This window comes from Wyeomyia smithii, chromosome 3 (genome assembly GCF_029784165.1).
Source record: "Wyeomyia smithii strain HCP4-BCI-WySm-NY-G18 chromosome 3, ASM2978416v1, whole genome shotgun sequence".
Classification (NCBI taxonomy): domain Eukaryota; kingdom Metazoa; phylum Arthropoda; class Insecta; order Diptera; family Culicidae; genus Wyeomyia; species Wyeomyia smithii.
In genome coordinates this window covers 139326381-139343437 of record NC_073696.1, presented here as the reverse complement: position 1 = coordinate 139343437, position 17057 = coordinate 139326381, and the positions used below count along the sequence as shown (strand labels likewise).

At 34.0% G+C, this 17057-nt stretch overlaps 1 protein-coding gene across 1 annotated transcript in view; it reads right to left on the bottom strand.

Annotated features, from left to right (window-relative positions):
* LOC129728611 (potassium/sodium hyperpolarization-activated cyclic nucleotide-gated channel 2-like) overlaps window positions 1–17057 on the bottom strand; it is a 536552-nt gene that overhangs the window by 496495 nt on the left and 23000 nt on the right. Inside the window, exon 4 of the mRNA XM_055687061.1 lies at window positions 14490–14507. Within this exon, the coding sequence (XP_055543036.1) occupies window positions 14490–14507 (18 nt within the window). The remainder of the gene's footprint in view (window positions 1–14489; window positions 14508–17057) is intronic.

The window sequence follows — 17057 nt, the reverse complement described above, 5'->3', positions numbered from 1 at the left end:
TATATATATATATATATATATATATATATATATATATATATATATATATATATATATATATATATATATATATATATATATATATATATATATATATATATATATATATATATATATATATATATATATATATATATATATATATATATATATATATATATATATATATTATATATATTATTATATATATATATATATATATATATATATATATATATATATATATATATATATATATATATATATATATATATATATATATATATATATATTCTGTTTAGGTAGTTCGTTTTTAGTTCGTTCGTTTTGTACTTGTCCGGATTTCAGCCGTCTATAACTGATTTTTTTTTCTTCTTCATCTATAGTTTATTTGACACGGCACAAATACAATTCAATGTGTAACGGCGCCAATTATATCTGGTAGCTTACTTTCTAAAGTATCTGAATAACTAAAAGCAAATTTTTCATCCTCGCTGCCGACTACGAGCTGAAACTAAATCTAACTTAAAGCTAGAATATTTTGCATTTAAAGCACAGGTTTGCTGCTTGATGATTTTCATTGCCATAGGTAAGCAGCATATTAAATTTGTTCCGCTGCTGGGCCAAGATATTACGGACTGGCATATTGGGTTGTTTCCATCGGGCCTTGAGAGTATCGTGCGGGTCTGATTGCTGTTTTCGGATCCGGGGTCTTAACGTGTTCTTGTCGTTTGGTTGGATGTAGGCGGAAGGGGATAGGACTAAACTGGGGCGTGGATGGATTTCAGGAAAACGTATATAAGGGACATGTAGGATAGGTCACGGCTCGCCAAGACATCACGAACAGGAACAGCCGGCTGCCTACCTTCGGCCTGCAGGGAAGCTATTAGTCTAGACCTGGCGTCACGGTGTACAGGGCATGACCAAACAACGTGCTCTATGTCGTGATAACCTTCACCACAGGCACAGATACCACTCTCCCCGAGCCCAACACGACGGAGATGCGCGTCAAATCTATAGTGATTGGACATAAGCCGGGACATCACGCAAATGAAATCCCGACTTACATCCAACCCCTTGAACCACGGGTTCGTCGATACCTTGGGGATTATGGAATGTAACCACCTTCCCAGTTCCCCCTTGGTCCAAGAATTTTGCCAACTGATGATCGTATTCTGACGTACAAATGCAAAAAAATTCATTAAAGGCAATTGGTCTTTCATAAATATCACCGCTTGTTGCGCCCACCTTAGCCAAAGAGTCCGCTTTTTTATTACCCGGTATCGAGCAGTGAGAAGGGACCCACGCTAAGGTTATCTGAGTAGATTTTTCGGATAAAGCACTCAGATGTTCCCGTATTTTCCCCAGGAAATACGGTGAGTGCTTAACATCTTTCATCGATCGGAGAGCCTCAATGGAACTGAGACTGTCCGTAAAGATGAAATAATGGTCCGTGGGCATTTTTTCGATAATCCCTAGGGTGTACTGAATTGCAGCTAATTCTGCGACGTAAACAGAAGCAGGATTATCGAGCTTATGGGAGACGGTTAAATTGTTATTGAAGATACCGAAGCCAGTGGACCCATCCAGAAGTGATCCGTCAGTGTAGTACATATTGTCGCAGTTGATGTTTCGATATTTATTGGAAAAATTTTTAGGGATCTGCTGCACGCGTAAATGATCCGGGATTCCACGAGTTTCTTCTATCATGGATGTATCGAAAAACACAGTAGAATCAGAAGTATTTGATAAGTCGACACGATTTGGAATATTCGAAGAAGGGTTAATATTTTGGGACATGTGATTGAAATACAATGTCATAAAACGGGTTTGAGAATTAAGTTCGATTAACCTTAGAAAATTTTCAATCACGGGACGGTTCAAGACCTCACATTTGATTAGAATACGAGAAGACAGGCTCCAGAAGCGGTTTTTCAATGGTAGTACTCCAGCTAAGATCTCCAAACTCATCGTATGGGTCGACTGCATGCAACCCAAGGCGATACGCAAACAACGATATTGTATTCGCTCCAGTTTGATCAAATGTCTGTTTGCTGCGGAGCGGAAGCAGAAACACCCGTACTCAATAACAGACAGTATCGTTGTTTGGTAAAGCCTTATAAGGTCTCCTGGGTGGGCTCCCCATCATTGTCCGGTTATTGTACGAAGAAAATTCACTCTTTGTTGACATTTTTTCATCAGATACCTCACGTGACAACCCCAGGTGCTTTTTGAGTCGAACCAGACACCAAGATATTTGTGTACCAAAACCTGAGAAATCGTTTTACCCATTAATTGTGTTTGAAGCTGAGCAGGTTCATGCTTCCTAGAAAAAACTACTATCTCAGTTTTCTCCGGAGAGAATTCGATACCCAGCTGTAAAGCCCAAGCAGACAAATTGTCCAAGGTATCTTGCAATGGTCCTTGCAAATCGGCAGCTTTGGCTCCTGTAACAGAGATTACACTGTCGTCTGCAAGTTGTCTTATCGTGCATGAATTTGCCAGACATTCGTCGATGTCATTTACATAAAAGTTGTAAAGAAGGGGGCTTAAACATGAGCCCTGGGGAAGACCCATGACAGAGACATATATATATATATATATATATATATATATATATATATATATATATATATATATATATATATATATATATATATATATATATATATATATATATATATATATATATATATATATATATATATATATATATATATACATATATATATATATATATATATATATATATATATATATATATATATATATATATATATATATATATATATATATATATATATATATATTATTAATATATATATATAAATATACATATTTATATATATATATATATATATATATATATATATATATATATATATATAAAAATTTAGTCGTCAACCAAGTTGGACGTGTTTGTTGTTAGTTCCTATCCACGCGCGAATTTAAATCAAATTATTGTTTTTCGCTTAGTTTTCATTTTGCTTGTTGTGTTTTTGTGTTGGTGAAAATGAATCAAATTTGCGAAGTCTGCGCGAAAGACTCCGGTGCCGAAGTGTTCTGGTCGTGTGTTGGAGGGTGTAATCGAAAATTCCATGCCTCCTGTGTGGGAGTATCGTGCCCCCCCGAAGTAGTTTCTAAAAGCAGAAGTTCTCTGCGTATCGTTAAAAAAGACAAACAAGATAAACCAGCCGTAGATCCAACTGCATTTCTGCTACCGTGCTGCGATTCCTGCCAACTTTTAGTAACGGCATCGTTTGAATTGAACACGTTGACCAAACAGCAGAACAAGCTGACGAAATTGATTGATGATAATACAGAGGTGATTCATCAACTTGTGACCCAACTCGAACAACCAAGCACAATTCCAGAAACTCTAGAGGGTATCGACAAGTCACTTATACAAATAAACCAAGCGCTAACGTCAAACATCAAAGCCAACAGTGTGACTGGTGTTATGCCTACACTTGAAAATCACCTGACGCAGCTCGTTAACATTGCTTTTTCGGAATTCAAGAACGAACTTCGGAACGAACTTCGGAACGAATTAACGGAATCGCTGACCAGCATAAATAACGAACTTTCTCAGTTAGGACAGCTGTTTGTAGAAACAGCAACCAGCTGTTCAGTACAAACCAATCCGTTAGAGATAAACATTGTAGATGAACTTAAAACTCTGTCATCCTGCATCGAAGAACTAAGATCTAAGTCAGCGAGTGTTGCCGCTCCCCCAATAGCTTCACCTGTTTCACTTCCAAGTTTGGCAACAGAACTTAATTTGGATAATGCCAATAATTCAGGTTGGCGGTTTCTAGGTTCAAAAAAAGTTTGGAAAGCGGATTGGACAGATTATGATGAACGTAAAAGGCGTCGTTTGGTACAGTTGAAGAATGCAGATGCAGCCAGAAGAAGGAGGAATCGACGACAACAGGCTTACAACAACAATACTAACAACAACAACCGCAATGGTTCTATTTCTCAGCTCGTAGTCGGCAGCGAGGATAAAAAATTTGCTTTAGTTTTTAAGTCATCAGATAGATTTGGCGCCGTTAAACATTAAATTGTATTTGTGCCGTGTCAAATAAATGTTATGTGAAGAAAAAAAAAACCGCAATGGTAACAATTACAACAACCGCAACAATAACAACCACCTGAACAACAATGACAATTACAATCGCAACAATAACATCTACAACCACCGCAGCAATAACAACCACCAGAACCGCAACAATAACAACTACAATCGCAACAATAACATCTACAACAACCGCAACATTAACAACTCCAACAACAACAATAACAGCATCAATAATAACAACAATCAAATCCCGAATCGTTACCTCAATCTTAACAGGAATCTTAACAACAGCTACTACAACCAACTACCACCAGACCGTGTGCTTCTTGCTGCAGCGAAGGATAAATTTTCTCGACCCCCACCTAATCTCCAGCATATCTATTTTCAACGAGGCGAAATACTTAATCCGTACCCAGCGAATAATGAGTCACAATCATCTTTCATGCCTACCGTTTCAACGAGCCCGCTCAACTTAACGACTCCCGCGACCTCTTCAGCTGTATCGTGTCCTTACCGTTTGGCTGGCAGCCACAACTATAACAATAACAATAATTTTAGATCAGCAAGTTTCCCGTGTGATGGATGTTATTGTAAGCATTCGTGTTCTCAAAATCAGTGACGCTCAGAGAAAGAAAAAACAACGCCAGTAGTCAATGAAGTTTTGATTTATGCTCAGAATTTCAACAGGATGCGCAGTGCACTCAAAATTAATCACATTAATAACAGAATAAGTGGATGTTCATACTCAATCATCTTAGCAACGGAAACGAACTGGAACGAAGATATTAAAAGTGAAGAAGTTTTCAACAGTTCCTTTAATGTGTTCAGGAGCGATCGTGATTTATCACTATCTGATAAGAAATCAGGTGGAGGAGTGCTTGTAGCTGTTGGGGTTCAGCATGATTCTGAGCAAATCATAACCCAGAAACATGCCGAATTTGAAAATGTCTGGGTTAAAGTTCTGTTGAAGGGTGAAATCCATATTTTCGTATCTGTTTACTTTCCACCCCACTTTGCCAAAAAGCAATCATATGAATAATTTTTAAGGACGGAAGAATTAGTGAATGATGAGTCCCACACTAACTCAAAAATTCATATATATGGAGATTTCAATCAAAATGATGCTGATTTTATTGTAAACGATGATAATGAATCGCTTTTACTTCCTGTAGTAGGAGAAAACGAAACTCTGCAATTTATTTTAGACGGTTTTAGTCAACTTGGATTAAATCAGGTAAACTCAATCCGAAATGAGCAAAACTGTTTTTTAGACTTTTTATTCACCAATTGCACGGAAGATTTTAGTGTTGACAAAGCAGAATATCCCCTATGGAAAAATGAAAAATTTCATACTGCAATTGAGTACTCGCTAATGATTGATACCGAGAGATCACGACCCTCTGATCATGAGCCTGAATATAAATATGACTTCACTGAAGCAAACTTTGAACTAATCAATCGTAAATTAACTGACATCGACTGGCAATCACTTCTAAAAAATTAAATAGATATGAACAAAGCGGTTGATAATTTTTTATCATCACTGTATAGTGTTTTAGACTCAACTGTACCAAAATCAAAAAAGAAAACGGTTAGCTCAAAAGATCCCATTTGGTTCACCAGAGAAATCAAAAATTTTAAGAATAGGAAACAAAAAGCTCATAAAACTCACAAAAAACTTAAAGACCAAAGAAATTTGGACAAATATTTGAACATTTGTGATGAACTGAATACTAAAATATCTATTGCGTATGAGAACTACAACACAAGGGTGGAAAATAACATTAAATCAGACCCAAAACAGTTTTTTAAATTTGCAAACGATAAAATGAAGTCTAATAACTTCACATCTCGCATGCAATATGAAGACTTTGCCAGTACTGACTCAAAGCAAATCTGCAACAAGTTTGCGAGTTTTTTCAAACCGTTTATAAAAATAGCGACGAAGTCAGGGACTTTAAGTATTTCTCGCACTTGCATGAACAAATAAATAACGTATCTATTAAGCAAATAACTGTTCAAGAAATCCTCGCAAAACTAAAAGAACTGGACGCTTCAAAAGGTCCAGGTCCAGATGGAATTCCACCCTCACTCATGAAAAATCTTGCTCCTGCCTTCGTAAAACCCTTGTTTTGGCTTTTCAACTTATCCCTTACGTCCGGACAGTTTCCATCAGTCTGGAAAAAATCTTTTCTTATACCGATTTTCAAGTCAGGTAAGAGATCTGACATCAAAAATTATCGTGACATTGCAATAATATCATGTATTCCTAAACTTTTTGAAGCTATCGTTAACCAAAAAATATTTAATCAGGTAAAGAATCGCATAACGTGTAACCAACATGATTTTTACAAAGGGAGGTCTACGGCTACCAACTTACTTGAATTTGTTGATTTCTCTCTTGCGTCTATGGACAGAGGCAACTTCGTGGAAACTCTATACACGGATTTTAGTAAAGCTTTTGACAGAGTAGATATTTCCATGCTTATGTTCAAATTAAAAAAACTGGGATTTGAGTCAGGCCTACTTAAATGGATTGAATCTTATTTGACGAACAGGACACAAACGGTTAGGTTTAAGGGACACCTTTCTGTACCAGTAAAAGTGACATCTGGAGTTCCACAAGGCTCCCATTCAGGCCCTTTGGTCTTCATTTTATTTGTTAATGACGTTACCCTTGTGTTGAATCGTCTCAAAGTATTGATATATGCCGATGACATGAAACTGTACATGGAAATAAAACACAAATCAGACATCCAACCATTCCAACAAGAGGTTGACATTTTCTACATTTGGTGTAAAAAAAGTCTTCTTGATCTCAACGTAAAAAAATGTAATATTATATCCTACACAAGGAAAAGAAATCCTGAACATGCCAGTTGCACTCTTGCACATCAAGTTGTAGAAAGGTGTTATCAAATTAGAGATTTAGGAGTAATTATGGATTCTAAGTTAACATTCATTGATCACTACAATACGATCATCAATAGAGCCAACAGTATGCTAAGTTTTATAAAAAGGTTCAGTTATCATTTCGTAGACCCGTACACTATAAAAACTCTCTTTGTTGCATATGTTAGATCTATCTTAGAATACTGTAGTGTAGTTTGGTCGCCTTATCAAGACGTCCATTCCAATAGAATCGAATCCGTACAAAAACAGTTTTTGTTATATGCACTAAGAAAACTAGGTTGGAATTCATTTCCTCTCCCTTGTTATGAATCGCGTTGCATGCTTATTAATATAGAAACGCTTGAAAAAAGAAGAGAAATTGCTTCGGTAACTCTTGTCAACGATTTAGTTTCACAACGCATAAGTTCGGAAAATCTGCTTGGAAAACTCAACTTTTATGCTCCTACACGCTCATTAAGAACGCGAAAAATTTTCGTATTAAATTCTTATAGAACAGAATATGCCATGGCCGGGCCAGTTAATAGTATGATGAGTCTTTACAATAAATATTGTGAAGTTATTGATTTAACGATGTCACGAAATGCTCTTAGAAAAATATTGAACACTAGAATTACATAACTTTATTTGTGATGTTAGCAATAGTTTCTAAGATGTAGTCTACTATGATTGACGAAATAAATAAATAAATAAATATATATATATATATATATATATATATATATATATATATATATATATATATATATATATATATATATATATATATATATATATATATATTGTAAAAATCATGTTGGTTACACGTTATGCGATTCTTTACCTGATTAAATATTTTTTGGTGTACGATAGCTTCAAAAAGTTTAGGAATACATGATATTATTGCAATGCCACGATAATTTTTGATGTCAGATCTCTTACCTGACTTGAAAATCGGTATAAGAAAAGATTTTTTCCAGACTGATGGAAACTGTCCGGACGTAAGGGATAAGTTGAAAAGCCAAAACAAGGGTCATTACGAAGGCAGGAGCAAGATTTTTCATGAGTGAGGGTGGAATTCCTTCTGGACCTGGACCTTTTGAAGCGTCCAGTTCTTTTAGTGTTGCGAGGATTTCTTGAACAGTTATTTGCTTAATAGATACGTTATTTATTTGTTCATGCAAGTGCGAGAAATACTTAAAGTCCCTAACTTCGTCGCTATTTTTATAAACGGTTTGAAAAAAACTCGCAAACTTGTTGCAGATTTGCTTTGAGTCAGTACTGGCAAAGTCTTCATATTGCATGCGAGATGGGAAGTTATTAGACTTCATTTTATCGTTTGCAAATTTAAAAAACTGTTTTGGGTCTGATTTAATGTTATTTTCCACCCTTGTGTTGTAGTTCTCATACGCAATAGATATTTTAGTATTCAGTTCATCACAAATGTTCAAATATTTGTCCAAATTTCTTTGGTCTTTAAGTTTTTTGTGAGTATTATGAGCTTTTTGTTTCCTATTCTTAAAATTTTTGATTTCTCTGGTGAACCAAATGGGATCTTTTGAGCTAACCGTTTTCTTTTTTGATTTTGGTACAGTTAAGTCTAAAACACTATACAGTGATGATAAAAAATTATCAACCGCTTTGTTCATATCTATTTAATTTTTTAGAAGTGATTGCCAGTCGATGTCAGTTAATTTACGATTGATTAGTTCAAAGTTTGCTTCAGTGAAGTCATATTTATATTCAGGCTCATGATCAGAGGGTCGTGATCTCTCGGTATCAATCATTAGCGAGTACTCAATTGCAGTATGAAATTTTTCATTTTTCCATAGGGGATATTCTGCTTTGTCAACACTAAAATCTTCCGTGCAATTGGTGAATAAAAAGTCTAAAAAACAGTTTTGCTCATTTCGGATTGAGTTTACCTGATTTAATCCAAGTTGACTAAAACCGTCTAAAATAAATTGCAGAGTTTCGTTTTCTCCTACTACAGGAAGTAAAAGCGATTCATTATCATCGTTTACAATAAAATCAGCATCATTTTGATTGAAATCTCCATATATATGAATTTTTGAGTTAGTGTGGGACTCATCATTCACTAATTCTTCCGTCCTTAAAAATTATTCATATGATTGCTTTTTGGCAAAGTGGGGTGGAAAGTAAACAGATACGAAAATATGGATTTCACCCTTCAACAGAACTTTAACCCAGACATTTTCAAATTCGGCATGTTTCTGGGTTATGATTTGCTCAGAATCATGCTGAACCCCAACAGCTACAAGCACTCCTCCACTTGATTTCTTATCAGATAGTGATAAATCACGATCGCTCCTGAACACATTAAAGGAACTGTTGAAAACTTCTTCACTTTTAATATCTTCGTTCCAGTTCGTTTCCGTTGCTAAGATGATTGAGTATGAACATCCACTTATTCTGTTATTAATGTGATTAATTTTGAGTGCACTGCGCATCCTGTTGAAATTCTGAGCATAAATCAAAACTTCATTGATTACTGGCGTTGTTTTTTCTTTCTCTGAGCGTCACTGATTTTGAGAACACGAATGCTTACAATAACATCCATCACACGGGAAACTTGCTGATCTAAAATTATTGTTATTGTTATAGTTGTGGCTGCCAGCCAAATGGTAAGGACACGATACAGCTGAAGAGGTCGCGGGAGTCGTTAAGTTGAGCGGGCTCGTTGAAACGGTAGGCATGAAAGATGATTGTGACTCATTATTCGCTGGGTACGGATTAAGTATTTCGCCTCGTTGAAAAGAGATATGCTGGAGATTAGGTGGGGGTCGAGAAAATTTATCCTTCGCTGCAGCAAGAAGCACACGGTCTGGTGGTAGTTGGTTGTAGTAGCTGTTGTTAAGATTCCTGTTAAGATTGAGGTAACGATTCGGGATTTGATTGTTGTTATTATTGATGCTGTTATAGTTGTTGTTGAAGTTGTTAATGTTGCGGTTGTTGTAGATGTAATTATTGCGATTGAAGTTATTATTGTTGCGGTTCTGGTGGTTGTTGTTGCTGCGGTTGTTGTAGATGTTATTGTTGTGATTGTAGTTGTTATTGTTGCGGTTCTGGTGGTTGTTATTGCTGCGGTGGTTGTAGATGTTATTGTTGCGATTGTAATTGTCATTGTTGTTCAGGTGGTTGTTATTGTTGCGGTTGTTGTAATTGTTACCATTGCGGTTTTTTTTTCTTCACATAACATTTATTTGACACGGCACAAATACAATTTAATGTTTAACGGCGCCAATTATATCTGATGACTTAAAAACTAAAGCAAATTTTTTATCCTCGCTGCCGACTACGAGCTGAGAAATAGAACCATTGCGGTTGTTGTTGTTAGTATTGTTGTTGTAAGCCTGTTGTCGTCGATTCCTCCTTCTTCTGGCTGCATCTGCATTCTTCAACTGTACCAAACGACGCCTTTTACGTTCATCATAATCTGTCCAATCCGCTTTCCAAACTTTTTTGAACCTAGAAACCGCCAACCTGAATTGATGGCATTATCCAAATTAAGTTCTGTTGCCAAACTTGGAAGTGAAACAGGTGAAGCTATTGGGGGAGCGGCAACACTCGCTGACTAAGATCTTAGTTCTTCCCATTCAGGCCCTTTGCTCTTCATTTTATTTGTTAATGACGTTACCCTTGTGTTGAATCGTCTCAAAGTATTGATGTATGCCGATGACATGAAACTGTACATGGAAATAAAACACAAATCAGACATCCAACCATTCCAACAAGAGGTTGACATTTTCTACATTTGGTGTAAAAAAAGTCTTCTTGATCTCAACGTAAAAAAATGTAATATTATATCCTACACAAGGAAAAGAAATCCTGAACATGCCAGTTGCACTCTTGCACATCAAGTTGTAGAAAGGTGTTATCAAATTAGAGATTTAGGAGTAATTATGGATTCTAAGTTAACATTCATTGATCACTACAATACGATCATCAATAGAGCCAACAGTATGCTAAGTTTTATAAAAAGGTTCAGTTATCATTTCGTAGACCCGTATACTATAAAAACTCTATTTGTTGCATATGTTAGATCTATCTTAGAATACTGTAGTGTAGTTTGGTCGCCTTATCAAGACGTCCATTCCAATAGAATCGAATCCGTACAAAAACAGTTTTTGTTATATGCACTAAGAAAACTAGGTTGGAATTCATTTCCTCTCCCTTGTTATGAATCGCGTTGCATGCTTATTAATATAGAAACGCTTGAAAAAAGAAGAGAAATTGCTTCAGTAACTCTTGTCAACGATTTAGTTTCACAACGCATAAGTTCGGAAAATCTGCTTGGAAAACTCAACTTTTATGCTCCTACACGCTCATTAAGAACGCGAAAAATTTTCGTATTAAATTCTTATAGAACAGAATATGCCATGGCCGGGCCAGTTAATAGTATGATGAGTCTTTACAATAAATATTGTGAAGTTATTGATTTAACGATGTCACGAAATGCTCTTAGAAAAATATTGAACACTAGAATTACATAACTATATTTGTGATGTTAGCAATAGTTTTAAGATGTAGTCTACTATGATTGACGAAATAAATAAATAAATATATATATATATATATATATATATATATATATATATATATATATATATATAAATATATATATATATATAAATATATATATATATATATATATATATATATATATATATATATATATATATATATATATATATATATATATATATATATATATATATATATATATATATATATATATATATATATATATATATATATATATATATATATATATATATATATATATATATATATATATATATATATATATATATATATATATATATATATATATATATATATATACATATATATACAGGAAAGTTCCGTTTTTGGCAGCACAATTTTTTTTCTAATGCTTTTTAATCTTTTACTGATTGGCGGCTCAAAACTAGGCCTCATACCTTCTCTATAATTGTAAAAACATACAATATATGACACATTTTTGGCTAATCGACTGAGAGGCTGGCAAAATTCTCTCAGAATTCAATGATCATTTGTGAGTGTGTAGGCCTTACTACCTTAGAAAACTTTGCATACTTTTTTCATTGAAAATTTATCATCTAGATGAATTTTTTAAAGAAAAAAGTATGCAAAGTTTGACATCATTTGACAAGGTCTGAAGTTTGAACCTCTTTTCCATATATCAATATATCTCAATAATTACAAGAGATTGAGAACAGTTGTCAATGGATGACTTCTGAAGAATTGTCTGAACTTTCATTCAAAGCATCAAATATACTAAATTTGAAATCGTACACCGAGAAAATTATTTTAAAACCAAAAATGATTTGAAAAAAAAAGGTCATCTCAGATTTTTTATGACATTAGTTTTTTAAATAGACAATTTACACTTTTGAGGAGAAAATGTTTTTAAAAAAATCGTATGCATTTTCTTGCGAATATAAGATAATCCCCATGTTTTCATATTTATTTGAATAATGAAAGATTTGTCTCCAACTTCAGAAACATAATTCACTCAACAAAATGTAGAACAAGACTACTAACTGTTCTTCGAAATATTTTTCATTGAAAGAATAAGCTATTGCTGTTGATATTGATGTTTCGTGATCTTTACATTTTGATACATAACCTCTAAACTAAAAATCCGATTACAGGTCGGACTCGACTATATACAGACTCGATAATACAGGCCGGACTCGATTATATACAGACTCGATTATATATTGACTCGATTATATATGATTCGATTATATATAAAATTGTATATAATCGAATCATAAAAAAAATTTTTTTTTTTCAATTTTGAATACAACTCACCTAAAGCAGCAATGTCGTATAGGGATCATCCAAAAATACGTAACGCTTAGGGGGAGGTAGAAATCTGACAAAACGTCGCAATCAATACTAAAAATTTTGAAGATCTATACAAAGATCGTTACCTAGAGAAAAGAGGGGGTCGAAAATAGTTTTTATTTACGGTACATAATTAATGGACGTTCCCTTCAGTCCAATATGAAGTAACGCAACATTTTTTGACATAAAACGTTGATTTTTGAGCCATAATGTTTCAAGTAAAGTAAAGCTGATCTAAAACAGAAATATCGCGAGGGAACGTTTACAAATTATGTAACGCTCAGGAAACGGGAAAGAGTGTTGGGTTGGCAAAGTGTTGCAACCCATACGGAAAATTTGAACAAAAAGCATGGCAAAGGGGGAAAGGAGATCAACAATAATTATTCTTGCGTTACGTTACAAATAAGCGCTTCCTTATTGATTCGTAAAAGTCCGTTCAAATGTTACATAACGCAAGCAGGGCTGAGGAAACTTTTATGCATGGTGTGCTGAGTATTGGAAACATGCTAGACAAAGTGGTGAGGGTTTTCCGGAAGTCCAATATTTATGTCACGTTAAATTTGAATGGACCCTTATATTACTATTTCAATGTTAAAGTTGAGGTGATAGAGATTGACTCTTTTCAAATACCAATTTTTTATGAAGTTGAAATCAATACATATATTTTTGTACATACATATATTTTTGTAAGAATGTTTTTTTGCGACTTTAAGGGGGTTAGTCAAAAAAATTCTACTTATTTATTTAAAAACAACAAAAGATGTATGCAAAATAAACAAAAAAATTTTTTTTTATTCGATTATATATACATATATTTTTGTAAGAAAGGTTTTTTGCGACTTAAAGGGGTTTAGTCAAAAAAATCCTACTTATTTATTCAAAAACAACAAAATATTAATGCAAAATAAACATAATTTTTTTTTTTCTGATTCGATTATATATAGTGAAAATTTTTCGGAGACTGTATATAATCGAGTCCGACCTGTACAATGAAATTCAATAGCAACCTATGGCGCAACTAGACCTTTCATTTGCAATTAATTTTATGAAAATCGGTCCAGCCATCTCTGAGAAAAGTGAGTGAGAAAAAAAAAGTTGCACACACACACATACACATACACACGTACACACATACATACATACATGCAGAAAATACTCAGTTCGTCGAAAGAGGTCGAGTGGTATATGAAATTCGGCCATTGGGACCACTTTTATACCTTTGATTTTCCCAGTGATTGCTATACCTTTCTAGGAGAAAGGCAAAAAAATGTTCCGTTTTTGGCACCGTTAAATTTTTGGCAACTGAAAAAAGAGGAGCGTGTTGCCAAAAACGGAAATCACCTGTATATATATATATATATATATATATATATATATATATATATATATATATATATATATATATATATATATATATATATATATATATATATATATATATATATATATATATATATATATATATATATATATATATATATATATATATATATATATATATACATATATATATATATATATATATATATATATATATATATATATATATATATATATATATATATATATATATATATATATATATATATATATATATATATATATATATATATATATATATATGAATATTGACATTGGTTTACTTATTAATAGCAATAAATACCTGGTTGTTCTTTTGAATCTAAAACGAGAGAAATAAAATTGGATTTGTTATTTGGTTGTTTTAATGAAACAATTTCTGTATGCCTAAAGATTTATTGTCATAGCTAATTAAAAATTAACAGAAATAACGCTAACAAATACAATTTTCCTACGATTATATTCACTTAACTGCGGAAGCAATTACAATCTTTTAATGAAATAAAGCTTAAAATATATGTAATAGTGTTGATATGTCACCGTTTGTGGCAGAAGACAAAATAAAAATTCTGAATTAATTTTAGTGAATAATTAATTCATAACAAAACATCCTCCGCTTCGAAATGGTCACGGTCGAACCACTTTTCACTGCGATAATCGTCTTCTTCTTCCCACGACACTACCAAGGCTCGCTGTCTGAACACATTCTTAAACAAACATGTCAAATGAGTATCGCCTTCACGACGTTATTTTCCTCAAACGTATTTTGACATTTTTTCTAGAAATGAGAATTACGCACGTTGAGTGCGTGTATTCTGGAAATTATTTATATCATTGTTCTTGTATTAATATTTCTCAACATAAATAAACGCTGAATGATTGGCAGTGTGAATCTCTTTGACACGCGAGTGTCGTTTGACTGTCCTGTTCTTTCTGTGAGCTGAGCGACGGTGGTTTGGTTGTTCTACATTTACGAGCGAAAGCCGACTGTGACGCACGCTAAGGAAGCGAGATCAAATGAAATTGGTGACCGTTTACAAGCCTTACCCGATCAAACGATTATAACAAACGGGTAACAAAAATATATCTCAACCTGATAGGAATAACAAAGCCTGTAATATTCTTGTTATGCCGGAATGATAAAAAGTACATAATTATATCAAATTCAGTTCATCTTGCACTTGAGTGTTCAAAAGTGTGTTTTTAAAGCATATTTATAACAGAATTTGTTATTATATTAACAAAATATTGTACAGTCTAACTAATTCTGATTTTTTCCTGCCTAGAACCTTACAAAACTTGCTATAATTTGTAATATTCAGTAAGTAATTTTGATAGGAATTTTGATATTTTAACTATTAATGAGACCAAGTTTTGAACACAAGTTGATACAAAAAGTTCGTAACAAAATATCAAGATTTGTTATAATTCTGGTATTTTTGACTGATCGGGTATCCCCCCCCTTTTAAAAAAAAAATTTAAAAAAAAACAGAAATAACACCACGATTTTCGTTAGAATGACTAATGGAAAGCGATAATAGTGTACAGTCAAAATGGACCAAATTAACGTTCATGGTGGCTGCCCCCGGTTAGCTGTTGGTCAAAGCAAACAGATAAAAATATGGGGGAAGGGGGGTTGTGCAATTTTCTTACGCTGTCTTACAAGGGAGGGAGGGGGTGAATTAATTATCTTACGTTAGAAAAAAACATTGTTAATGCAGCTGTTCTAATAATCATGTTCATTAAAGTGTGGACAGTAAAATTCTTAAAAATTAAATAACGGAAGGACCATTAACTCGAATAAAGGACAGAAGAGGATACGAAGTATTGTGCTTGCTTCAGGATGATAAAACTAAAATAAAAATCTATATATGCTATCAGTAAGATTTTATTAGAGGAGAAGAGGTGTGAAACTTTTCCGCAGTCGAAAGACTCGAACTGAAATTAGTTTATTTGAGGTTAAATTACATCGTGTTAGTGACATAGTTTTAGCAGACCTACAGTTAGTTTCTGGATTGTTTTTGAAGTTAGATTTAGCACAATCCGGAACTCCTAATCTCTCTTAGCTCTAATGATACATATAAGAAAGGAAATATCGCATTGTAGCACTTATATAATAATAATATAATGATCAATCTAGTGATCTTACGTGTAAATGATCATCAATCGGCCAGATACAAGTATAAACTATAATAATATATAACTGAATTTAGTATGGAGAGACCACTCTTCGGTGGTAAAAATAAATCAAATTTTATCGCCTAACAATCGTTTCAACCAGCCTTCGCTAACTATTCTCGTTCACTTCCGTCTACTCTCTTTATTCTTCCGCTAACAAAAGCCCTTATCGTACTTGCAGTGTTGGCAGTGTTGCCTCGCCCGAGGTTAGAATTCGATAATATCGAGGGGCCTCACTAGCATTTTCTAACACCCCGACCCGTAATGCCATTGCTCAGACAGGCTTTACTTTTTCTCCGAAACATCTAGTAATGCCACTTTTACTACTGGGCGTACTAGCAACCCTGCGCTGGTCTGAACTTGCACACTACGTACTCGTCCATCTCGGCCAGGGAACGTTTTGGCCACCTTTCCGCGAAGCCAACCGTTGCGCACCGTCTCGTCGACGATAACAACTAAATATCCAACTTGCATCGGTCTTGTTTCTTCCAGCCACTTGGGTCGTTGGGATATGGTAGGTAGATACACTTTGATCCAGCACCGCCAAAACTGATTCAGCAGAAACTGCATCAACTTCCAGTTTGTTCCAAGTTTCATCACCTCGTTTGCAGATATACGGGCAGAATTATTTACCCCGCTCGAGCTAAGCAGCAGAAAATGATTGGGTGTGATCACTTCTGAGTTGGGAGTTGTT